Source organism: Neofelis nebulosa, chromosome 13 (assembly GCF_028018385.1).
Source record: "Neofelis nebulosa isolate mNeoNeb1 chromosome 13, mNeoNeb1.pri, whole genome shotgun sequence".
Taxonomy (NCBI): domain Eukaryota; kingdom Metazoa; phylum Chordata; class Mammalia; order Carnivora; family Felidae; genus Neofelis; species Neofelis nebulosa.
This window is the reverse complement of record NC_080794.1, coordinates 64504282-64532120: the sequence shown is the minus strand read 5'-3', so window position 1 is coordinate 64532120 and position 27839 is coordinate 64504282. Positions and strand designations below refer to the sequence as shown.

The 27839-nt window shown below is 40.5% G+C and overlaps 1 protein-coding gene across 7 annotated transcripts in view; it reads right to left on the bottom strand.

The window, feature by feature from the left end:
• Positions 1-22103, bottom strand: part of BTRC (beta-transducin repeat containing E3 ubiquitin protein ligase) — a 183782-nt gene extending 161679 nt beyond the window's left edge. For 2 of the 7 annotated variants that reach the window (XM_058697538.1, XM_058697537.1), the window contains exon 1: positions 21852-22023. In XM_058697538.1, the coding sequence (XP_058553521.1) occupies positions 21852-21899 (48 nt within the window). In that variant the 5' untranslated portion in view covers positions 21900-22023. Of the gene's footprint in view, positions 1-19569; positions 19966-21851 lie in introns of those variants that run through there. The other 5 variants (XM_058697535.1, XM_058697536.1, XM_058697540.1 and 2 more) reach the window with 4 other exon arrangements.
• Between the last annotated feature and the right edge of the window lie 5736 nt (positions 22104-27839).

Below are 27839 nucleotides of genomic sequence, written 5' to 3'. Positions count from 1 at the left end.
GATGATGACTATCTCTTGTGTTTGATCCCAACAGATAAAGTCATCAAGAACTGAGGCATTCATTAGAAAAATACAAATTAAAACCACAGTAAGATATTACTATGTACATATTCAAATGGCTACAATAAAAAATAGAGACAATCCCAAGGGCAACTAAGGATGCAGAGCAACCAGAACTTTCATCCACTGCTGTGGGAATGCAAAATGGTACAGCCAGAGATGAAATAGGGGAAGTGGATTAAAAGGTACAATCTTCCAGTTACAAAATAAATAAGACAGGAATGCCTGGGTGGCTCAGTTGGTTAAGCATCTGACTCTGGATTTCAGCTCAGGTTATGATCCTGTGGATTGTGAGATTGAGACCGCCATCGGGCTCTGCACTAATAGCACAGGGCCTGTTTATGGTTCTCTCTCCCCTTCTCTCTGCCCCTCCCCCCTTCATGCTTTTTCTCTCTCTCTCAAAATAAATACATAAACTTAAAAATTTAAATAATAAATAAGGCAAAGGGATGTAATGTACAGCATAGGAAATATAGTCACTAATACTGGAACAACTTTATATCGTGATAGACTGCAATCAGATGTGGTGACCACACTAAGTAATTTTACATTTACATTTACACTAAGTAAATTTACATAATTTATGTAAATGTCAAATCACTACATTGTACACCTGAAACTAATACAATATTGTACGTCGATTATTCTTCAATTTAAAAAAATGGTACAGTCACTCTTGGAAACTGGCAGTTTCTTATAAATTTAAACATGTGTTTACCATACAACCCAGCAATTCCCCTCCTGGGTATTTACCCTACAGGAAAAAAAAAAACCTTATATTCACACAAAACCTATACATAAGTATATATAGCAGCTCTATTTAAAGTCACCAAAAACCAGAAACAACCCATATATCCTTCAACAGGTGAATGGATAGACAAAATGTGGTAAAAACCCATACAATGGATTACTAAACAATAAAAAGGAATGGAATATTGATATATGCAACGACTTGCATGAATCTATCTCAAGGGCATTGTGCTCAGTGAAAGAAGCCAATGGCAAAAGATCACATACTCTACGATTCCATTTACATGACATTCTCAAAAAGATAAAACTAAAATGAGAGAGAAAGTTCACAGTTCCTAAAAGTTAGAGATGGGGTGGGGGGAACATAGTACATGGGAGTTTTGGGGAAGAGTGATGGGACTGTTTTGTATATCGACTGCGGTGGTAGTTACATAAATCTACACATGTGTTAAAATTCTGAGACCTATACACAAAAAAACCTCAATTTTACTGGATGTTAATAAAAATTCTTTTTTAAAGAACTAAGACCAAAAATTTGCACACAGCGGCATGAATAAATATATGCTCAAGCAGTAAAATGGAATAGTGGTAGAATGCCTATTCAATAAACCTTGAAAGTCTGTGTGAATTATTTTGTGTTAGAATTTTGTTCTAAAAGTATCATCGCCACTATATCCTTATGGCCTAGAAAGCACTGTCACATTTACCTCATTTAATTGTATCAAATTATATCTTCCTTCCTCTATTTGAAAGATGCTGTGGCAGATGGTGATGACGATCCAAGAGATGGGAGAGAAAAAGACTTTTTTAGACAGAATTTCTCACTACCTAGAGAGCCTGTGGCTATGTGCCTGTCACTTGAGGTCAGCCTGAGGTCCTTGCTCAAAAGCATTCCAGTCTAGGTAATTGTACCAGAGACTAATCTTTCATCATAAATTTCTCTACCATTTAAGTATGCCTTTTAAGCAATACTTCAGTGATTCCTCAAAATTCTTCCCTTGCTCCTTAACATTACTTCTACTTAAGAGCAATATGAAACAACTGGGGAGGTATTCTGTTGTTATTTACTTTCACACATGTGATAGGTTCCTAAAATACTAACAATAAAAGTAACATCAGAACTATTCACAACAATTTCATAAGCACCAACAGGGACTACTATTTTGTACTGTGAGGTAATTTTAACATACCTAGAGTGTCCACATTTTGGGATGTTGCTATTGTTCTTCTACTAGATGTACCTCTTCTTTTTTTTAAGTTTATTTATATTTATTTTGAGAGAGAAAGAGCACGAGCAGGGAAGGGGCAGAGAGAGGGAGAGAGAGAATCCCAAGCAGGCTCCGTGCTGTCAGCGCAGAGCCCAACATGGTGCTTGAAACCTGAATCATGAGATCATGACCTGAGCCAAAACCAAGAGTCAGACACTCTTGACTGAGCCACCCAGGTGCCCCTCTGCTAGATATACCTCTTATAAATGGCCTATTTTGCTTATTTTTCTGCCCCTCATAGCTCACCAATTTCTCTAGCTGCAAACAGCCCCCAGAAGTAAATTCTTTTTAGAAATCTAATCCGTTGGAATTCAGATTCCAAGCCTCTGCCATGAGGTTTGTGTCATTCTGCCTTCACTCTTTTTTCCCCAGCTTTATTGACATATAATTGGCATACAAAAGTGTGCAGGTTTAAGGGGTATAATACGTTGATTTAATACACTTTCATACTACATTACAAAATGATTACCACCTGCCTTCACTTTTGATTCCAGTTAACTCAGTTCCTTCCTGCTATGTTCTCCACGTACAAGGCTTCACCTTTTACTTTGGTTCTAGCCACAATACTCCCCCACTCCCTCTTTGTTGGTAGACTGGCCAGAACACAGTGGACTAGACTTTTGTCAAACATGATCTGAGAAATATCTGTATCAGAAACACTGAGGGGTGCCTGGATGGGTCAGTCGATTAACCATCTGGCTCAGGTCATGATCTCATGGTTCATGAATTCGAGCCACACATGGGGCTCTGCGCAGACAGCGTGGAGCCTGCTTCAGATCTCTGTCTCCCTCTCTCTGCCCCTATCCTGCTTTCATGTGCTCGCTAGCTCACTCTCTCTCTCTTTCTCTTTCTCTGTCTCTCAAAAATAAAATAGGGGCGCCTGGGTGGCTTAGTCGGTTAAGCATCCAACTTCAGCTCAGATCACGATCTTGTGGTCCGTGGGTTCGAGCCCTGTGTCAAGCTCTGCACTCACGGCTCAGAGTCTAGAGCCTGCTTCAGATTCTGAGTCTCCCTCTCTCTCCACACCCCCCCCACCCCCACTTACACTCTGTCTCTCTCTCTCTCTCTCTCTCAAAAAATAAACCTTAAAAAAAAATTAAAAATACATAAATAAAATAAAATAAACACTAAAAAAAAGTAACACTGTTAAATATGCAGATTCTTGAGACCTACTAAATTAAGTGGAGGGAGAAAAGCACAGAATCTGCACTACAATTTAACACACTCTACAAATAATTCTTATGCATGGTAAAGTGTAGGACTATTGTAGCAGGCACTAATGAGTACTGGTTGAATGAATAAATGAATTGAATGATGAATTCTTTAGTTCCTTGCTGGGTATTCCAGTTTGACTTTTGATCCCAAACTTTAATCAGGGTCCTTGCTACCTGTTTTCAGTACATACTGATGCTGTCTATCTGGATCTCCTCAGAATATCTGCACCCAGACTTCTTGTCACTGTTCTCGCCCTGAAAAAATATCCTGCCCTTGCGAAACTTGAGTTGCCAACAGATGCCATGTTCCATCTACTTAGCTAAATTTCCTCTCCTTAACTCCTAGCCACATCTACGCACTTGGCCTACCTCAGCTAGCATGGAAAGCCTTTGTAGCTTTGAGCATCCTTATCTGGCTGATCTTGATAAAACAGTGTCACAGCACAAGACAGTGATCATGAAATTACTCAAAAGCCAAATATAGTGTTTAGATGAATCCTGATCTTTCTATCACATAGGAATTTGAGGTGAGTGGTCCAGAGAACTTCAATTCGGCTCACTCTCTATGCGGATAAATCTTTCTCTTTTAACTTGTTACTATGATACTTTTATATACACAGAAAAGTATGGAATAGCATATAATGGATTCCCTTCACTCAGCTTTCCACCTTCCAAATCCCAAGGCAAATCCCAAATATACCATTATGCCCATTTTTTTTTTAAATGTTTTTATTTATTTTTGAGAGAGAGATACAGATAGACAGAGAATGAGTGGGGGAGAGGGGCAGAGAGATTGGGAGACACAAATCCAAAGCAGGCTCCAGGCTGTGAGCTGTCAGCACAGAGCCCGATGCGGGTTTCAAATTCATAAACCATGAGATCATGACCTGAGCTGAAGCCAGACACTTAACCAACTGACTGAGCCACCCAGGCGCCCCATGCCCATTTTTATCTATGTGAATATATTTTAAATTTAGTCTCCTTATTAGAATTAGGGACTATCTCAACATCTTTACCCGCCAAATACTCATTTTCCCATATCTATTGCTATGGAAAACTTCCCTTTAACTGCCCCCAAACATGCCTCACACCTTTTTTTACTCTTTTCTCTTTTTATTTATTTCTCCTATCCTACTCCAGGCAAACCTTATTCATTCTATCTCGAGAATATTCCTTAAGTGTCTTTCGTTCTTTCCATACTTACTGTCCTGGCTCAAGCCCATATGGCTTCTTACCTGGACTATTATATAACCTCTAAGTGACCTCTCTGCCTCTGTCTATTCCCTCCTCCCAAGTCCAATCTACTCTAAGCGAAACTGCTACAGTGGTCTTTAACCTTTGTTGTTATTGCCCTCAGTGGGAATCAGGTTCAGATGTAAATTATAGACCTTTCAGAAAAAAAGTATTTGCATGTGTTTATATCTTGAATGGGGGCCATGGACTTCAGATTAAAAAACCTTTGCACTATCAGCAACAAGTGGAAAATTAAATTTTAAAAATAGCATCTTAAAAAAAAAGCATCTAAAAATAACAAATACCTAGGAATAAACCTAACAAAAAATGTACAAAGACCTCTACATAGAGAAATTAAAGACCTAAATAAATGGAAAGATGTACCATTTTCATGGATTGTAAAATTCAATAGTGTTACAATCTCAATTCTCCCCAAACTTTATATAGAGATTCAATGCAATAAAAATCATACCAGCATGTTTGTGGACGTTAACAAGCTGATTCCAAATATATATATGGAAATGCAAAAAGCCAAGAATAGCCAGTACAATCGGGGGGGGGGGGGGGGGAGGGGTGTGTGGAGGAACTGAAGGGCATATACTATCAGATATCAAGAAGTGATATAAAAATACAGTAATTAAGAAAGTATGATATTGGCACAAGAATAACAGAACAATGGAACAGAACAGAGAGTCCTAGAAACAAGCTATAGAGACAGGTGGTATATGGCAAAAGTGACCCTGCAATGCAACATAGAAAGAATAATCTTTTCAATAAATGACATCGGATCAACTGGATTAAAAAACAAACTGAATTCTGTCCTCTACCTCACACCAAACATTAATTAATTAATTAATTCCAGATGGACTATAGATCTAAATGTAAAAGGTGGGGTACCTGGGTGGCTCAGGTGGTTAAGCGTCCAACTTAGCTCAGGTCATTATTGCATGGTTCACAAGTTCAAGCCCTGCTCTGGGCTCTGTGCTGACAGCTCAGAGCTTGGAGCCTGCTTCGGATTCTATGTCTCCCTGTCTCTCTGCCCCTCCTCCACTCTCACTGTCTCAGTCTCTCAAAAATGAATAAACATTTCAAAAGGAAGGAAGGAAGGAAGGAAGAAAGAAAAAGAAAGGAAGAAAGAAAAAGGTAAAACAATAAAGCCTTTCAGGGTCTTAAAGACATTATCTTTTTAATTAATTTTATTTTAAATAATCTCTACACCCACACAGGGCTCGAACTCATGACCAAGATCAAGAGTTGCATGCTCTTCTGAGCCAGCCAGACACCCCCTTAAAAAGACTATCTCTAGACTCATGTTCATAGCATTATTCACAATAGCCAAAAGGTGGAAGGATCCCAAGCATCTGGCAAGAGATCAATGGATAAACAAAATATGATGTTTATATACGATGGAATATTAGTCAGCCTTAAAAAACAGAAGGAGGAGCACCTGGCTGGCTCAGTTGGTTAAGCATCCGACTCTTGGTTTTGGCTCAGGTCATGATCTCTCAGTTTGAGTTCCAGTCCCACATCGGGCTCTGTGATGGTGGCATGGAGCCTGCTTGGAATTCTGTCTCCTTCTCTCTTTCTGCTCCCCCACCTGCTCACTCTCTGTCTCTCTCAAAAGTAAATAAACATTAAAAAAAAAAAAAAAAAAAAAAGGAAGGAAATTCTGACATATGCTGCAACATGGATGAACCTTGAGGACATCCTGCTAAAAAAAAAATAAGACATTTACCAAGAAACAAATACTATAGGATACCACTTATATGAGGTATCTAAAGTAGCCAATTTCATAGAAACAAAGTAGAATGGTGGTTGCCAAGGGCTGAGGGAAGGGGGAAATGGAGAATTGTTGTTAAATGGGTATACAGTTTGTTTTGCAAGATTTAAAAAAAAAAAAAAAAAAAAGCATCCAGTTTAGTCAGGGCCAAGCACAATATATGTCTACACAAGATGGGGTGGTGGGATCAGCACTGATCTACTGTAGGAAGTCAGAGTGCTAGCAGGATAAAGAGGATGTACATACAGGAATATGGCAGCCTTGGCAGCCCCGCATGAAGTGCTGGAATCCAGATGGACTGAGAAGAGCAACCTAGTGCAGGGTATCAGAGCCTGAAGTGAGAAAGATGTTCAAACAGGGAGTAGAGGCAGCAGCCTGATATGGGATTTTGGAGCCTGAGTAAGGTGAGGATGCCATCCATGTGGTAGATGTCAGGAACAGCAGCAAGAGGAGAAACTGGTCACATATAGGGAAATTGGTAAAATACATTGAGGATAATGAAAACCAACTTACTGTCAGAAAAGGGAATTAAGGAAATTACTGAATGAAACCTATTACAGTGTTAGACTAGAACTGGACATATCAAAGTGAACTCATGGTTTGAAATAAATATGTAGATAGAGTTAGAATAGTGATATAAATGCAGGTGTGCATGTTTACACATACATATATACCCTACCTCTGTCCAGTGAGAGGACCTGGGAGCAGCGAGACCCCAATAGCAATGAGTACATCTAACACCCATATCTTGACTTCTAAAGATCATTCTCTACTAAAAGAAACCAAGGTTACTGGGAGAAATCACTGATTCCAGGGCTGAGGGAAAAAATACAAGATGAGCCTTTTTAAATATAATAATACCTTCTTATACCAGAAAGAAAGAAAATGCTTAAAGAATGATGGGAATACATCAAAAAGACAAAGGAAGCAGCTTGAAAGCACTGTCATAAGCTAAACAGGGAACAGCTTAAGCATCAAAATAAATGACAGCACTGAGGGGCGCCTGGGTGGCTCAGTCGGCTGGGTGTGTGACTTCGGCTCAGGTAATGATCTCATGGTTTATGCATTGGGCTTGCTGCTGTCTGTGCAGAGCCCAGTTCAGATCCTCTATCCCCCTTTCTCTCTACCCCTCCCCTGCTCACTCGCTCTCTCTCTCTCAAAAATGAGTAAACATCTAGGGCACCTGAGTGGCTTAGTCAGTTAAACATCTGACATTGACTCAGGTCATGATCTCGCAGTTCTCGCAGTTGAGTTTGAGCCCCATGTCAGGCTCTCTGCCGACAGATCAGAGCCTGGAGCCTGATTCGGGTTTTGTGTCTCCCTCTCTCTCTGCCCCTCCCCTACTCTCTCAAAAATAAATAAACATTAAAAAAACATTTTAATGAATAAACATTTAAAAAATAGGGGCGCCTGGGTGGCGCAGTCGGTTAAGCGTCCGACTTCAGCCAGGTCACGATCTCGCGGTCTGTGAGTTCGAGCCCCGCGTCAGGCTCTGGGCTGATGGCTCGGAGCCTGGAGCCTGTTTCCGATTCTGTGTCTCCCTCTCTCTCTGCCCCTCCCCCGTTCATGCTCTGTCTCTCTCTGTCCCAAAAATAAATTAAAAAAAAAATAAATAAATAAAAAATAAAAAATAAAAAAAAAATAAAAAATAAATATAGTATCCAAAATCTATAAAGAACTTAAACTCAACACCCAAAAAAACAAATAACCCGGTGAAGAAATGGGCAAAAGACACGAACAGGCACTTTTCCAAAGAAGATATCCAGATGGCCAACAGACCCATGAAAAAATGGTCAACATCACTCATCATCAGGGAAATACAAATCAAAACCACAATGAGATACCACCTCACACCGTCAGAATGGCTAACATTAACAACAATCGATGGTGAGGATGCAGATAAAGAGGAACGCTTTTGCACTGCTGGTAGGAATGCAAACTGGTACAGCCTCTCTGGAAACAGTATGGAGGTTCCTCAAAAAATTAAAAATAGAACTACCCTGCGACCCAGCAATTGCACTACTAGGTATTTATCCAAAGGATACAGGTGTGCTGTTTTGAAGGGGCACATGCACCCCAATGTTTACAGCAGTGCTATCAACAATAGCCAAAGTATGGCAAGAGCCCAAATGTCCATCAACAGATGAATGGATAAAGAAGATGTGGTATATATATACAATATAGTACTCAGCAATCAAAAAGAATGAAATCTTACCATTTGCAACAACATGGATGGAACTAGAGTGAGGGTATTATGCTAAACAAAATTGGTCAGCCACAGAAAGACAAGTATCATATGACTTCACTCATATGTAGAATTTAAGATACAAAACAGATGAACATAAGGGAAGGGAAGCAAAAATAATATAAAAACAGGGAGGGGGACAAAATGTAAGAGACTCTTAAATATAGAGGACAAATTGAGGGTTGCTGGAGAGGTTGTGGGTGGGAGGATGGGCTAAATGGGCAAGGGGCATTAAGGAGAACACTTGTTGGGATAAGCAATGGGTATTATATGTAGGGGATGAATCACTGGATTACTCCTGAAATCATTATACTATATGCTAACTAACTTGGATGTAAATTTTAAAAAATTAAAAATAAAAATAAAAATAGATAAAAATAAATGACAGTAATGGACTATAGCCCATCAAATAAAACAGGGTTTCATAAGCCCATTCTGTTACAAATAAATGGACTGAAAATCTGATGAAAAAAATAGGATAGTTACCTAGTTCCAAAGTCTCTTTCCATAAAATATTTACTACAACTAGACACAAGGCTGAAGGCAAGGGAAAGAAAAGCAAACAGGTCTATTGGGACTTCATCAAGATAAAAAGCTTCTGCACAGTGAAGGAAAGAATCAAGAAAACTAAAAGGAAACTGATGGAATGGGCTAAGATAATCGCAAATGACATATCAGATAAAGGGTTAGTATCCAAAATCTATACAGAACTTATCAAACTTAACACCCAAAAAAACAAATATGGGCAGGGGGCGCCTGGGTGGCTCAGTCGGTTAAGCGGCCGACTTCGGCTCAGGTCATGATCTCACGGTCCGTGAGTTTGAGCCCCGCGTCGGGCTCTGGGCTGATGGCTCAGAGCCTGGAGCCTGCTTCTGATTCTGTGTCTCCCTCTCTCTCTGCCCCTCCCCCGTTCATGCTCTGTCTCTCTCTGTCTCAAAAATAAGTAAAACGTTAAAAAAAAAAATTTTTTTTTAAATAAATAAAACAAATATGGCAGAAGACATGAATAGACACTTTTCAAAGACGACATCCAGATGGCTAAAAGACACGTGAAAAGATGCGCAACATCACTCATCATCAGGGAAATACAAATCAAAACCACAATGAGATACCACCTCACACCTGTCAGAATGGCTAAAATTAACAACCCAAGAAACAACAGGTGTTGGTGAGGATGTGGAGAAAGGGGATCCCTCTTGCACTGTTGTGGGAATGCAAACTGGTGCAGCCACACTGGAAAACAGTATGGAGGTTCCTCAAGAAACTAAAAATAGAACTATTCCTATGATGCAGCAATTGCACTATTATTTACCCAAAGGATACAAAAACACTGATTCAAAGGGGCACAGGCACCCCAATATTTATAGCGGCATTGTCAACAATAGTCAAACTATGGAAAGAGTCCAAATATCCATTGACTGATGAATGGATAAAGAAGATGTGGTATAGGGGAGCCTGGGTGGCTCAGTCAGTTGAGCGTCCGACTTCAGCTCAGGTCATGATCTCACAGTTTGTGAGTTTGGGCCCCGCATCGGGCTCTGTGCTGACAGCTCAGAGCCTGGAGCCTGCTTCAGATTCTGTGTCTCCCTCTCTCTCTGCCCCTCCCCTACTGGCACTCTGTCTCTCTCTGCCTTCAAAAAATAAAGTAATTAAAAATATATATATATTTACTACAAAAGAAAAAAAATTTTAAAAGAAGAAACTGGCAGATGCCACCTTAATGAAGTAAACAAAATGATAAGACAAATAAAAATCATGTGTCACCCGATAGGAGGCAATGAGTAAAACAGAGCATAACTTTTGTGGGATTTCTGCCAAAAATACATAACCTGGATCCAATCATGAGGAAAAATCAGATAAACCCAAATTGAGGGAGCATTCCACAAAATAACTAGCCTATCATGTTCAAAAGTGCCATAGTTATGAGAGTCAAAGAAAGACTAATTAACTGTTGTACACTGAAGGAGACTAAAGAGACATGACAACTAAATTCAATGTGTGATTCTAGATTCGATCGTTTTTGCTATAAAGAACATTACTGGAACAGGTAGCAAAGTTTGAATGGGGTCTGAGAGTTAGATCTGTAATTATACCCTGTAAATTTCTGAATGGTTTTATTATAGTTATGTAGCATGTCCTTATTTGTAAAAAATACACACGAAAGCATTTAGTGATGTGACAACTTACACTCAAATGATTCAGGAAAAAATTTCATTTGTTTCATTTGAAACTCTTCTGTAATTCTGAGATTGATTCAAAATAAAATGTTGACAGAAAGAGAAAGGACTGCACTGGTAGTTATCAAACACTAAAGATAAAGATACTGATATTATGCATGTATGTATATATGCATGTTTATCAACATATACACCCCAATTAGGGTAACTACCTTTTTTTTTTAATGTTTATTTTTGAGAGAGAGAGAGACAGAGACAGAGTGCAAGTGGGGGAGGAACAGAGAGAGAGAGACAGAGGCACAGGATCTGAAATAGGCTCTAGGCTCTGAACTGTCTGCACAGAGCCCGATGCAGGGCTCGAACTCACAAGCCATGAGTGAGATCATGACTTGAGCCAAAGTGAGACGCTTAATGGACTAAGCCACCCAGACACTCCAAGGGTAACCATCTTCTCTTGAGAAAGAGTGTATTAGTTTTCTGTGTCTGCTGTAACAAATTACCACATACTTAGTGGCTTAAAACAACATCAATTTATTATTTTACAGTTCTGTAGTTCAGAAGTCTGAAATGGGTCTCCCTGAGCCAAAATCAAGGGTCAGTGGGAATATGTTCTGTTCCGGAGGCTCTAGCTTGTCCTTAACAGCTTCTAGAGGCTGCTTACATTCCTTAGCTCATGCCTCTCCTCTCCCATCCTCAAAGCCAGCAACAGTAGATTGAGTTCTCACATGGCATCACTCTGACCTCTTCTTCTGCCTTCCTCTTACACATTTGGGGTCCCTTGTGATTAATACTGGGACCAACATGAACAATACAGGATAATCTCCCTATCTTAAAGTCAACTGATTAGCAACCTTAATTCCATCAGTCGCCTTAATTCCCATGTAATTTAACATATTCACAGGTTTTTGGAATTGGGGAATGGGGGGGGGTGTTTATTCTGCCTACCCTAAAGAGTTTCCTTTATCCTGAGATTATATCCTTGCTATTTGTGGCATTTCTTTCTTTTATAAAATGATGGTGTTGTGATGATTCTTTTTTTTTTTTTTAAGTTTATTTATTTTGAGAGAGACACAGAGACAGAGAATCCCACGCAGGCTCCACACTGTCAACATGGAGCCCAACACAGGGCTCGTGAGATCATGACCTAAGCCAAAATCAAGAGTAGGAGGCTTAACCAACTGAGCCACGCAAGTGCCCCATTATGATTGTTTTTAAAGTACTGGTATGTAGAGGAAAAAAAAAAAACTTGCTAATCCCGTGAATCCTATGTAGTACAAAATCCTAGGTAGTACACAAAATCTTGTGACATTTTTTATTGATCCCTCAAATGAAAGTCTGAAAACAAACATTCTGTTCATACAAAGATACCATATCCTTGACAAAAGATTTGTATTTTTCAGAATATAAGGAACAAATCAATTTAAAAAAAAATGACCAAGGCTTGAATAGACACTTTACAAAAGAGTATATTTAAAGAGCCAATAAACCTAAAAAGGTGCTTGATTACAGTAGTCCCTAAGGAAATGCAAATTAAAGCACTGAGATAGTACCATTCATCTACTAGCATGGCTAAAATGAAAAAGACAGACAACAAGTGAGTGTTACAAGACCACGAAGCAACTGGAATTCTCATACGCTGCTGTTCGAAGTGTGAAATGGAAAAGAATTTCATCGTACTTATGAAAGCTAAACATTTTCGTAGTCTATGACCCAGCAATCCCACTCCTAGATATATACTCGACAAAGATATGTACATAGGTTCAAGAAAAGACATGTATAAGATTATTCATAACAGCACAATTCACAATAGTCAAAAATTGGAAATAACCCAAATGTACATCAACAGTAGAATGGCTAAAAATACGAAGTATAGTCACACATTGGAATACTACACAGCAATAAGAATGAACACGCTACACCTAACAAAAACACCTGAATGAATCGTCTTACAAACAATGTGGGACAAAAGAAGCCAGACACTTAGAATATATACTGGAATGATTCCATTTATATGAGGTTAAATACAAATAAAGGTAAAACTAATCTTTATATATTAGATAATGCTTACACAGAAGTGATCACTGAGGTGCCTGGGTGACTCTTGATTTCGGCTCAGGTCATGATCTCACGGTTTGTGAGTTCAAGCTCCTCAGTAGGCTCTGCACTGTCAGCGCACTTGGGATTCTCTCTCTCTCCCTCTCTCTTCACCTTCCCTTCTCACTCTCAAAATAAATAAACTTAAGAAAGAGAGAAAGAGGGAAAGAAAGAAAGAAAAAAGAAAGAAAGAAAGAAAGAAAGACAGACAGACAAGTGATCAGGGCACCCAGGTGGCTCAGTTGGTTAAGCGTCTGACTTCCGCTCAGGTAGGTCACAATCTCGTGGTTTGTGAGTTAGAGGCCCTCATTGGGCTCTCTGCTGTAAGCACAGAGCCCGCTTCAGATCCTCTGTCTCCCTCTCTCTCTGTGCCCCTCCCCTGCCTGCACTATTTCTCTCTCTCAAAAATAGATAAACAAAAAAAAATGTTTTAAGTGATCAGGGTAAAAACCGAATGAGCTATTTATGATTTATGTGCTTTTTTATATAATTACTTCTCGAAAAAGCTTACACAGACACATACACAAAGTACACTAGAATATTATTTTTCAATATAATTCAATCCAAACTCCCCAGTACTATTTCTTTTCTTTCTTGTCTGCTATGCACCTATGTTCAAGTCGCATCTATCTACTCAACCTGTGCCTGCCCATCTCCTGATTTTCTAACCTTTACCCAAACTACTCCCTCCTCTTCCTGGAATTACCCACCTCAAAAACAAGTCTATCAAAACCTATCTATTCTACAAGATCCAATATGAAGCTACCTTCTCCCACAAAGTCCAAAGATCTCTCCAGTTAAAACTGATTTCCCCTCCATTAACTTCTGTAACACTCTGTGCCCCTATTTTGGCACTTACTGGTGTGCCTTAAGAGGTATTTATAAATGCCTATCTTCTCAATAGACTGTGAAGTTCTAGAGGAGACAGAAGTTTTATTTAATTTTGTATCTTCATCCCCTCCTGCCCCCGTAACCACCTCCCTCCATATGTAACACAATGCTTTGCAACTCAGTTTATGTTCACATTTTTATCAAATCACATTGCATGCCAACTATCATGGCTTCGTTTTCAGCTGTCAACCCACTGAATATGCCAAGTATTATTTAAAAGGAAAACACAGTGCTCCAGCACAATTTAGGAACACACAGTCCTAAATTCCCAATGAAAATCTTGGATACATAGGAGTTTAACAGTATAAATTATCAATTAATACATAATACATGGCAATTTACAATTTAAAATGAACTGAGAAGGAGAAAAGAAGAGAACGTTTTTAGGAAGGTAAAACTAATAACAGCCCATTTTCCAATTAAGAAAATGAGCTTGGCTACACTGCAGTTCATGATCAAGTGCAGGTCTTAATTTGAGGCACTTGTTTTATAAGTATATGCACTCAGTATACTAAACTTAAATTTCTTATTAAAAACAATACATATTCGCTGTAGAATCTAGAAAACATTAAAGAATGCAAAGAAAATCACCCAAGTAATGCTTTTGTGTGTATGTTTACTAGTACATTTTCAGATGTCACTAAATATTTTGAAATATTTGAAATAATCCAATAATTCACAAACAACCACATTAACAATTTAGTGCTAATGTGTTAGTTCCCAAGTACAAGGATTTGTGCATCTGAGCAGCAAAAGTATTATCCACATGCTATAATACCTGGAGGTCTATTTCTATGACTTTTCAGTGAAAGCCTGAAATTCCCCCAGACATCTGAAAATACCACTACCATATCTCTGCAGCCTCAAGTTTAGGTGCAGAGAAGGGATTTAAGAGCTCTAACCCGGCTACCAAGGGAGTTGTTAAAGCATTATGTATGACCTTGATTCAAATTCTGTTATGGTTCAAATTCTGTTACAAATGCCACTGGAATGACATCAACTTTATCCTCCCTAAGGATTGAAGAATAGCTTGTAATAGTGATGAATTTTTCAGGGCATATCTGTGGATTAAAGTCAAGATTCTAACTATTTCTTAAATTTTTTTTTAATGTTTATTTATTTTTGAGACAGAGAGAGACAGAGCACGAATGGGGGAGGGTCAGAGAGAGAGGGAGACACAGAATCCGAAGCAGGCTCCAGGCTCCGAGCTGTCAGCAAAGAGCCAGACACAGGGCTCGAACTCACGGACCGTGAGATCATGACCTGAGCCAAAGTCAGAAGCTCAACCGACTGAGCCACCCAGGCGCCCCTCTAACTATTTCTTTATGCCCTTTTTTAATTGTACATAACATTATGCAAAGGCACCTGTTATATTAAATAGTGATTCTGAAAGTATCCAACCAGAAAGTGTCGTTCAGTAACCAAAGTGAGAAAGTGCTAGTCAGGACAGCATAACAATGAAGAGCGGAAAGAAAGCACAATAGCTGTCATAGTAAACATTTTATCACTCTTCTATAAATCAAATGAACTAGAGTACAGACTATTGTTATTGAAGTACATTATTGGGCAAGTTTCTCCCTCCCCCATGCCTTCTATGGGCAGAGTATATTTTCCTGCCCTTTGACTCTGGGCTTGCCCATGTGACTTGCTTTGGTTAATGGAATACTGGCAGGTGTGATACAACCGATGACTGAAAGGTACTTGAATAATTGGGCTTGCTCTCTTGTGCCTTTGCTGTAGCAATGAGAAGAGCTTTGCCTGAGAAGTCACCATTTCTTTAGTCTGAGCCCCAGAATATCATATGTTAACAGTCCTCAGTGAGCAGCAATGTCCAGAGTCACCCAGCTAAGCCCAGCCTATACCATCCAATACTCAGCAAATCCACATATTCATGAGAATAAATGTCTACCATTGTGTGTGATGATATTTTGTGGGTTTTATTACTCAGCAACAGCTAACTGATACAGTAATGCTGTGACTAAACTATAAAGTCTTACTCCACTTCCTCAGTAATTCAAATGATTAGAAAATCTATAGATAAGTCTGGACAGTAACTCTTCCACTCCAGCTATCATGTGACTAGCAAAGAAATATGCCATTATATTCCATTGTTTCTCTGCTCTTCAAAGATTAAAAATAGTGTAAGTCAGGGTTGAGTCAGACTGCATGGATTTGATGTCAGGCTCCTTGCTAGCAGAGTGACTTTGTACAAGTTACTTAACCTCTCTGGAATGAGTCTTCTTATCTGAAAATGGAAATAGTACTGAATCTATTATTGGGAGGATTAAATGAAATAATATCTATAAAGAATTTAGGGACATAGGGCTGGCTCAGTGAGAAGAGCATGCGACTCTTGATCTTAAGGTGGTGATTTCGAGCCCATTGGCACAGAGATTAAAATAAACAAAAAAAAAAAAAAAAAAAAGAATTTAGAACAGCACATAGTAAACAATAAGTAAATGATAGTTGTTAGCTATTCATGGCTAACTATATTTTTAAAAACACACAAAATTAAAAAAAACACAACCCCCCCACTTCTACTGTGGTTACCTCATTACTGACAGAGTCAAGTCAGGTAAGATCATAGCCTGGGAATAAGAAGGCAAGTATATCCTGGGGCACCTGAGTGGCTCAGTCAGTTGAGGGTCCGACTTCAGCTCAGGTCATGATCTCACAGTTCGTGGGTTTGAGCCCTGCATTAGGATCTGCGCTGATAGCTCAGAACCTGGAGACTGCTTCAGATTATGTCTCTCCCTCTCTGCCCCTCCCCTGCTCACATTCTGTCTCTCCCTCTCTCTCAAAAACAAATAAACATCAAAAAAAATTTTTTTTAATATTGCTAGAAAGTAAATGGTATTTTAAAACACTTCAATAGCACAAAGATTTACTTTTTCTTTCCTCGTTTTAATTGTGATGCCATTTACCATAAAATAATCTTTTCTATACGTGATCAAGATCTTATATATATATCCCATCTTCCTTTAGCAATGGAAAAAAATTCTCATCTGCTTCCTCTTTCAGGATTTAAACACTATATAAATAATATTCAATAATAAGTGCTCTCTTTTTTTTTTTTAATTTTAATGTTTTATTTATTTTTGAGACAGAGAGAGACAGAGCATGAACAGGGGAGGGGCAGAGAGAGAGGGAGACACAGAATCGGAAGCAGGCTCCAGGCTCCGAGCCATCAGCCCAGAGCCCGATGCGGGGCTCGAACTCACGGACCGCGAGATCCCGACCCGAGCTGAAGTCGGACGCTTAACCGACTGAGCCACCCAGGCGCCCCAAGTGCTCTCTTTTTTAAGTTTACTTATTTTGAGAGAGAGAGTGCATGCGAGAGGGGGAATAGCAGAGAGAGAGGGAGGAAGAGAATCCCAAGCAGGCTCCGCACCATCAGTGCAGAACGGGACACGGGGTTCTCACGAGATCATGACCTGAGCCAAAATCCAGAGTGGAAGGCTTAACTGACTGAGCCTCCCAGGCACCCTATCAGAAATTTTTTATTGCTAAATTAGAAAATGAACTTTAAAAAGAGACCACTTATTATCTGGGGCATCTGGGTGGCTCAGGCAGTTAAGCCTCCAACTCTGGATACCTGCTCAGGTCATGATCTCATAGTTCATGATATCAAGACCCCCTGATGGCATGGAGCCTGTTTGAGATTCTCTCCCCCTCTCTCTCTCAAAATAAATAAACTTAAAAAAAAATTTTTTTTTCTGACAATCTTTCAAAACAAAATTTTCACTTTACAACTAATAATTCACATCTGGGCCACCTCAGTGGCTCAGTCCATTAAGTGACAAGCTCTTCACTTCAGCTCAGGTCATGATCTCACAGGGTTCGTGAGTTCTAGCCCTGCCTCTGGCTCTGCACTGACAGAGCAGAGCCTACTTGAAATTCTCTCTCTCCATCTCTCTGCCCCTCCCCCATGCTCTCTCTAAATAAACTTAAAAAAATAATTCACTTCCAGTAATACATTATGTACATCACAAACATGAACTTAAAAAATTAGCACAAAGAATTATCACTACTTCGTAATTTCATACCCTAATACCTATATGAGTATCCAAAAAAAGAAACTGAAGGCTAATTTAAATTGAAAACAAGTAAAAGATACACAGAAACTCCGACAACTAAACTAAGAACTAGTTTCAAATGTTCACTCAACCTGCTGGTAATCAATCTCACTGACTTAAGGAAAAGCCCATCACAGTGAAAAATCTGAGTATTTTAAAATGCAGTTTCTTGCTTTTAGATACATATGCTTCTCAAGCAAATAAAAAGTTACTGAATCACAAGCAAATAAGAAGTTACTGAATCATATAATTCACCCAGTATTATCTCTGCAGTAATGTTATTAAGGCAAGGCATGCAGGAGATCATGTCAGTTCCTTAAGAAGTTAACCTCAAAAAAAGATGCTTCCAAAGCAAACCTAGTGTTTTTATTCACAAATTTGGCTGATCCCATTTGTATTTTTAGCTTGAACATCCAACTAGAATAGCATCCCTGGTAGCCAGTCTCAAAAGGGCACGGCCCCCAGCAATTTCCCTGTTTACGAACCTCATTCTTCTTGTCTCCAGGCAGAGATTATTTCCCCTCCCTCTGACTCTGGGCTGGCCTTGACTATCTTTGACCAAGAGTGACATTCTCAGACTTCCAATCCAAGGACTTAAAAGAACTGGCTGATTGCCTTCTACTTCCTATCTCTTAAAATGTTCCTTCTTAGAATCCAGGCACCATGCTTAACTAAATCCAAAAACCACGTGGAGAAAGTAGGCCCACATCAAGTAGGACTGAAGGCCTTCAGGGCTAATTGAACTCTCAGGCAATGGTCAGCCATGTGAGTGTGGCCATTCTGAACATTCCAGCTATCCTGGCGCTCCAGCCAACACCACGTGAAACAGAAAACCCATCATCAACCACAAATTTGAGAGAAATAATAAGTTGGTTTTTTAAGCTACTAAGTTGTGGGGTGGTCTGTTACCACAAATTATCTTTTATACTGTTTAACTTAGCTATCAATTCTATAAAAAATATTTTATATGTCCCCAAATTATTTCATCCAAGTTCAAATGTTTCCCCAGATCTAATATTCTGGGACTCATTTATCCTGTCCATTTTTTAAAAATAAACTTCAAATCCAGCCCTCAACTCATCTTTCCATCCACTGTATTTTTTTAATATCTCATAAAATGGTGCGTACATTCCCTCAATCATTTTCATTTCTCTTCTCAGACCCTCTTCCAGTTCCCATTTACCTATTCTGAATTATAATTTTGTCGACCGAGTATTAAGAAGGTACTTGAGGACCTGCTAAAGCTGAATGAGATATCAGCATACAGGTTATTCAATGTATACTACTGCTTTAATGTCATTTGTTTCTGAAAGTTAAACATTCTGCTTAAACTATTTTTTGACAAGTATCCAAGGGTAAACTTTAAATCTAGACTACGTGTAAATTATGGCCAACTCTGAATTAGCAGTCTTGTTAATAAGACTTTACTGTAAAATTCCTAATCGAAGCACTACGTTAATGTTGTAATAAGCAAAAATCATGAAAGAGAGTATTTCGTGTTGGCATATTAAATAAATTTTACATTTTCTTAAACCATGGAAATCAGGGCATCTGTATAAAATCGCCATTCACAATTCGCAATTGAGGGAAGGAATAAGACCAGAACAATCCAAAAACTATATAAAAATTTCAATTTGATTAAAAGGATCATTCTTCCCTGTGGATTGTGCACTAATGACTTGGTACAAGCACAAATAAAAGTTCTTCCTATCTCAAAACTGACTGAGTAAAGAGACGTGTTTTAGCAGGGTAAATGGGACCAAAGGCAAGTTGTGACTTACTCAGATTCATAATAAGACTGTGACTGGGCTGAAAAATACGAAATTTCTAACTCTCCATTCTCTGCTTCGGTTATTTAGGTGTCATTCTTGGTGACGCTCTTCCAGTTGGTCTTTTCTCAAACAGCAGCAGCCAAAATAGCAGGCAAGGTCAAAAATGAAAGTAACTAAAATTAAAGAAAAAATTGGCTTCTCCATATGAAAACTGACTCAATATTTAATAATGTGTGGTGCCCTAAAAGCTGCAAACTACTACATGGCCATCTCCGGATCCACTTTAACTCAATCGGGAGACCATTATCGAAACATTAACTCACTGGTACAAAGCAAAAATCAAGCAGTTGCGAATGTTCCTAGGCTGAGGTCTAATGAAGAGTAAAGAAGATGATCTCATAATGTCTCTTTATGATCTATAAATCACATTATTCCCTAAATCTGACACAAGTGTCAAGATCAGGACAGCCAACCTCTAAGTAGGAAAACAAAAATAAGCATCTACCAATTTTCTAACTAAAATCTAGAAGCTGACATACAGGTTATTAAGCACAGAGATTAATATAAAGTAAAATAGAAAGCAACTTCCTGTTATTTCTAAAGTCCAAAAAATTTCAATATTTTAGAATTTCAACATTGGCAGAAACTCAAGAACCTTCCCTCAGGCCTAATGGCATTTTGTTAATGATACACTTGAACTTTAGGTAGGTGATTTTGAAAGCACTAAAGTTTTAGTAAATTTGACCAGTCTCTGAAACAGTATTCTTATAAATGGGGCAGTTTAAAGCCTAATTTCAATTAGAATAGTGTCCAGGTTTATTTAGATTTGCTTTGGTATTTCAGGCAGAAACAAAATAACTATCAAAGAAATGAGATTTGGAATGAGAGGTTACAATTACTTCTGAAAAAGGACTCCACTGCAAATAATATCAGTATCCCTAAGGCCATCTGTTAAGATAGCAATCTATGCATTCCATCATTCTTTAGCAGTAACCACGAAGTCTGGTTTTACACCTAGGATATACAAGAAGCATCAGATTAAAAGCATCAAATATCAGCCTATACAAATTTGCCAAACAAGCACAGCAAAAGAAAAGCATGATACAAAGTTAAAGAACTAGGCTCCAAAGGATTTAAATACACCCAACACATTCCAATCCAAGTTCATACAGCGCTTCAACCTAAAACTGATAAGTAAACACCAATTCTGACATCTATTCCACTATACATCTCCTCTTTATCTCCTGAATTTCTCCACTGATCTCATCACTTCTTAGGAGCCCTGCGATTGTAATCTCCATGGCCTTTCCTTCCCCCAGAAAGTGATACCGCACCAGGCCCCCATGTTTTACTGTCTTTACAATTAAGCACTACGGTTTATTTTACTCTGTTAGATACTAATTTCCCCCCAATCTCCTGTACCTGTTTCCCTGACAGGCCAATCTCTTGTGTTTTATCACCTCATCCTAGCTACAATAATTAGCCTCTCCTTTCAAAATAGAGTATGTATCCCTTTTTTGTGACATTTGTAATTCTGACTCACCATCAACACCCCCTTCCTGTCCTATAGACTATCACCACAACCCTAGGTCTCCATCCCTAGCCCTCGTCCTCGTGAGGATGGCCTCTTCCTTTCCAGAGTTTGTCAACACCAGTCTGGCCAAGCTGGGATTGTACCCTGAAGGCAAAGGCTATCTCCCCTCCCCGCACCACCACCACCCCCACCCACCTTCTACAAAACAAGTCTCCCACCTGCCCTGGCTTTCTCTCCTCCACCCTTAGATCCATCTGCATCCCGTCATGCCCGTTCCCCCCATGCCCCCCGCCCCGTAGCTCTCCTTCCACTATCCCTCGCTCCCCTTCCCCACTCCTGAACGAACCTCCTCTCCTGGGCCTTACCCGAAACCCTGACACCGAGAAGGCCCTGCCAGCAGCCTCACGGCGTATCTCCTCCGGGCTTCCTCGGCTCTTCAGTAACTGTCCCCACGCCCCTTTCCCTCCAGGGCCCCGCGCGCCTCCCAGAGCCCCCTCCCTGATTAAGCTCCCGCTGTCACTTGGCCTCTCATCCACAAGATGGCGGAGCTGTTGCCCCCACCCCCGGGTCCTCTCCGCAACCCCCTCCCGCCTCCCTGGAGCTCTCCCGTCCCGTCCCTTCAGCTGCCCCCGCCGCGGGCCTCGGCCCAGGGTCCTGCTGCCCCCTCCTCCCGCAGACGGGCGGCCCAGGCCCGAGCCTCAGCGACGCCGCCAACGCCACCGCCTCCACAGTACCCCGGCCTGCGCCTTCTCCTCACCATAAACTTGAGCGCTTTTTCCTGCAGGACCGCCTCGGCTGGGTCCATAATCGCCGGGGGCCACTGGGTCTGCACTCCGCCGGGGCCGCCCCCTTGGTGCCAGGCCGCAGCCAACGCAGCTCCCGGATCCGCCTCCTCTTCCTTCCCCCGCCCTCTCTTACCTCTCAGGCTCCGGCAGGGGGCCAACGAGGACCCACTGTTCCGTGCACATGCGTGAGCCCACTGGCTCACGGGATTTGTAGTGCTGGAGTTTCCCGCGGCAAAAAGTGAGGCCTAGTCGCGAACCGCAACTCCCGCAGTTCACTGCGGCACGGTCGCGGCGGCCAAAAGGCAAATCTAGACAACTCGCCATCAAGTAGAGAAAATCGGCTGATGGGAATCGTAGTTTACAGCCTCTACGGATGGGAAAGGGGAGGGGGCACGGGTGTCTCCGTGGTTACCGAGCGACGCCAGTGGCGGCTCGCCTGGCATTTGATATCAAGATGGCGACGATTGCCTCACCTGTAGCCTAAACGCTAGGAAAAACTGAGAAGACCCAGAGGTCTTGGCAGCACCTCACGGACCCGTGCACATTTCAAGGTCCTTCTAACCTATCACCCCACACTTCCCCTGAGCACCTTATTCTACCCCCACAAGAAGTCAGGGTCAGAGAGAACTCACCTCAGGAAATTTTTGAGTGTTTAGTACTCAGAAGGCATTGCCTGTTACTGCTAACCCCGGGATTTAAGCCTGCATTAAGGGTCAAAAAGTGCTTACAAAATGCCTTCGGTGGTGGGGTATAATGGCCATAGAGCAAATAAAGCTTGTAAGTATTTAGTTTGTCCCGGAAAGGAACAGTATGATTTTAGATTGTGTCTACCTCAGTGGAAAAAACACTAGGGTTGAGCTAGAAGTGATGCGCTAGTATAGAATACCCGGACTGATAAAATAAGTGAATTAGGAAAATGCCTTTCCGCTTACAGAAAAAATTTCCATTGTAAACTATTTTATTCATCTGTTCAACAATAAGTCCCTAACTGTGTCCAGACATCATCCTAAGAAATGGGGATTCATTGGTGAACATGATAGACCCAGTTTTGTGGAGCTCCCATGTGTGGTATGTTGATATGGTATTCCTAGTCATCTCTCTGTCCACGGAACTCAGCACGATACTTAATACACAATAGGCTTTCAGTTAATAAAAAGTTTTACTCTGGAATTAAAGTTCTACACAACTGCAAAATGGAGAAAACTTAAAAATTCATTCACATGGAAACGACCTGGAAGTTGTCATCGGACTAGGGCAGCATGTGACACAATTGCCAGAAATGCTTAAGGAGTTCTAGGCAGCTTGAAGCATAGTGTCCGCGGGAGAGAGGCTCGTGGTCTTTGTCTTGAAGCAATCAGACCACACCTAGAATACTGCGTTCAGTTATGGCGCCGTGTCCTACAAAACATCATATGCAGCAGCATAGACAAGGCCAGGCTGACCAAGGGAGAAAACATTGGTAGATGCTTAGTGTGAAAAAAATCAGAGCACTTAGGAATAACATGACAACTAAATTCAAGTGTTTGAAAGTATCAGAAGGCATATGACAATAATAACAGCTATCACTTTATTAGCTCTTTGTGCCAGGCTTTGTACTAGGAATTTTATACTCGTAATTTCTAATATTCATAGTAACTCCGCAAAATAGGCATTATTACCCCTAATTTACAGATGAAGAGACTGATAGAAGATAAATAACTTGCACAAGTCATACAGCAAATTACATTGTCAGAATTCTAACCCAGGTCCTCCTGACTCCAAGGCCTGTGCTATATTCCCTGAACCACACTGCAGACGCATAGGACTCAGACTCAGAGCTTTGTACTAATCAGAACTGTGCTGACAGAGGAATGGGCCACCCCATTCCTGAAAACATGTAGAGGCAGGATGACTATCTGGGCACGTCTAGAGGGTTTCAGTTTGGGGGGGGAGGTTAAGATCTTTTAAACGCTAATATTCTATTCTGTTGAGAAATCATTCGTTGTGCTTTGTTATCCATAAAGGAGTATGAAAATACTGCCAGATAAGTCTGGCAGTGATAGTCCTCACTTTGTTCAGCCATGTAAAGGTAAGGATTAGTAAAACAAACCCAAGGAGTTTTTGCTTGAAAGCACAACGAGGTAGACAGTTCATATGCATATGGATTGAAGCTGGCAGGGACTGGGTACAGAGAGGGTAAATCTTTTCTTGAAAATTGACTGCTCATGATCAGTCAAACCGAGAAATCCAAGTATGCACGGCCTTTATTTTGAAGCCTATCATATCCAACATAGTTTAGGACTACTCATTGGACTGGATGTTAAGAAGCCCTGGTTCTAGCCCATTCTTTCTCCAGTTAATTTGTTGACTGGGCAATTAACTGAACCTCTCTGCTCCTTTCTCTTGTCATCTAGAAAACAAAGATCTCTGCCAACTCTAAAATGTGTGCACTTATGAGCCTACTTATGGTGCCGTTGCTCAAGGAGAACACTGAATCATTAGAACCTTTTAAAGCTCCACTTTACTGAAAAATTAGATTTCCAGTATAAGAAATCACACCTACTACTGGACTTAATTTCTTCCCCAACCTCCTGGTTTAAGACCTCAGAGTACTCTTTGACTCATCCTGGTCTATTAGTGTCTGTATTCAGTCAGTAATCTATCAAAATGTCTTTTCCAGCCTCTACCTCCGATGTTAGTCTATTCCAGACTATCACCATCTCATTTGCTTAGTTCGCTGTATTCACCCCCAATCTAGTTCTCTGACTCGAGGCTCTTATTCCATTTCATATGATACTGTCTTTTAGACTTCACTTTCATCCCAGTTCTTCCCTGCTCAATCCTTTTCTGCCTCTCTTGTCTCTGTCATCTTTGTTTAAATTCCTTTGTCTGCCTTTCCAGAACTTCACAATCTTATCCAGTCCCCTCTCCCACCTCACTCCCCACTTTGCTTTGATATGCCCCTCTGCTCCAATCAGACATTTCTCCTACATACCTGTTCAGTATACTCCTGCCTCCTGGCCTTGGCTTGTGGTAATCATTTCAGACTTCTACAAGTCTTCCCTTTCTCCCTCTTTCCTATTCATCTTTCGAGGTCTGGTTTAAATCCTAGTTTTAAAAATAGTTGTCTTGTTAATTGTTCTCTTCTAGCACATAGCTTGGTCCCTTTTCCCTTCCCCCATAGACAATTTTTATCTTTTTTTTTTTTTGTATGGTTCTTGAAAAATAGATATTCATGTGCTACATTTAAAAAATTTTTTTAATGTTTATTTCTTTTTGAGAGACAGGGAGTGAGTGGGGGAGAGGCAGAAAGGAAGAGAGACACAGAATCCAAAGCAGGCTTCGGGCTCCACGCTGTCAGCACAAAGCCCGATGTGGGGCTCGAACCCACAAACCGTGAGATCATGACCTGAGCCGAAGTCAGACGCTCAACCAACTGAGCCATCCAGGCACCCCTCATGCACTACATTTTAAATTCTATTACATACTGTTTATATATGTCATTATATGTTATAATATATAGGTAATATTGTTTTATATATTTTATATTATTATATTTATATATTATTTATTTTATTTATATATTTATTTATGTATTTTATATTTTATAAAATATATTTTATATATTTATATATTATTATTTTATTTATATATGTATTTATATATTATTTATATTATATTTTATATATATCTCATTATGTTTCATACTTTTTTCACCCAGTGCCTATGGTTTTCAGATCCATTTATGTTGCTTTGTGTACATCTAACCTGTTGCTTCTAAATGCTGCATAGTAGGATCAAAAATAATGAAATCTTTCCATTTGCAACAATGTGGATGGAACTAGAGGGTATTATGCTAAGCAAAATCAGTCAGAGAAAGACAAATATCATATGTGGGATTTAAGAAACAAAACAGATGAACATAGGGGAAGGGAAGCAAAAACAAGATAAAAACAGAGAGGGAGACAAACCATAAGAGACTCTTAAATATGAAAACAAACTAAGGGTTGCTGGTGGGGTGTTGGATGGGGGGGATGGGCTAAACTGGGGGTGGGCATTAAGGAGGGCACTTGTTGGGATGAGCACTGGGTGTTATCTGTAAGTGATGAATCACTAAATTCTATTCCTGAAATCATTATTACACTATACGTTAACTGACTTGGATTTAAATTTAAAAAATAATAATAAGGAAAATAAACAAATTAACTAATTAATCCTGCATCGTACCCTGATGTTGTGTATCCCTCACATTTCATCTATCCACTCTCCCAGCAAAGCCTACAGTTCCCAGTCACTGCCAATAACGCTGCAGTGATCAACCTCCTACATACCCCGAATAAGAATATCTTTGGGAATGCCTACCTAAGCTCATACTTGCTGGTTCATAGCTATTAAGGACACTTAATTGGACTCTTTAGTGCTAAACTGAGGTACAGAAAGACCAGAAGAGTCTACACTTCCATCACACTATTCTACCACACTTGGCATTATCCAGCTTTCTACCATTTTTCCCCAGTCTATACGTTTCACCTTCTTCTTCTTCTTCTTTTAAATTTTTTTTTTCAACGTTTTTTATTTATTTTTGGGACAGAGAGAGACAGAGCATGAACGGGGGAGGGGCAGAGAGAGAGGGAGACACAGAATCGGAAACAGGCTCCAGGCTCTGAGCCATCAGCCCAGAGCCTGACGCGGGGCTCGAACTCACGGACCGCGAGATCGTGACCTGGTTGAAGTCGGACGCTTAACCGACTGCGCCACCCAGGCGCCCCTCTTCTTCTTTTTTTTAATATTTAATCAAACAGTTTATTTTCGGGAGAGTACAGGCAGGGGAGGGACAGATAGAGGGGGACAGAGGATCCAAAGCGAGCTCTGCACTGACAGGCTGACAGAAGTGAGCCTGATGTGGGGCTCAGACTCATGAACAGCAAGATCATGACCTGAGCCGAAGTTGGACACTCACCTGGCTGAGCCACCCAGCTGCCCCTTTACCCTCTTTAAGAAAGTGCACAAGGATCATGCCCTTCTCTAAGCACACTGTTCTGCTCTTCTAACCCTTATCCCCGTAATGTGTAATCGTAACACATAGCAGGCTGGAGCCAGAAATAGTCCACATGTGCCTTCACTTTTTTCTCATTCCACGGCATTCCCTTCTCCTGTACCCAATAGGGGTCTCAGCCCTGATTACACTTACGAGTCGTTTGAGGGGCTTTATAAAAAATACCAATGTCTAAGCTCTACTCCCCAGGTATTCTGATTTGATAGATGTCCTCGGCAATGGTAAGTGTAAAAAGGTCCCCAGGTGGTTCTAATCTGTAACCAGATTTGGAAGCACTGCCTTGGAGTTTAGATGCCCAGTGCCTTCTTGCTGACCCCTGGCTATCCAGAGTTCCCCTCCATGCCTAACTTGTCTTCAAAACTCTAGAATTACTTCTCCTCCCATCCCCAAACCCTCTGTTTTCCGAGGATAGCCAATCAAAGCTCAAGGTTGACCAGAAGCAAAGTGATGAACTGATTAAAACCCCATCAATTATTTGATATCTGATAGGCTTAATTCTAGGGCCAAGACCTCCAGCGGAGGTAGGAAAGATTATTTGTATTTCAGTCGGCAGGAGAGCCATTGTTTTAGTTATGGGCTAAAGAAAGGATCTTTCCCCCTTCCCCTCACGTCCTTATTCTCATAAAAGGTCAAGAGTGGGTGACTTCTGAAAGTTTGTTGACCCCATTGGGGTTCTATATTCTTGTACCGAAGTGGAAGGAGTCACTATCAACAGTGATCTGTGATCCAGATTTGGTTCCCTTCACAACTGTTATCACTGTCATAGGCCTAGGCCATCCTTATCTAGATAGAGCAATCAGTCCCCTTCACGGCAGTGGGAATGGGGTGGGATGGTTGTGGGGCCACCGGAAAGTGTTCCAGGAAAAGGCAACTGCATTTTTAATGGTGCATCCTGAGAACCAAAACAAGGCCAGGAGACTTTAGG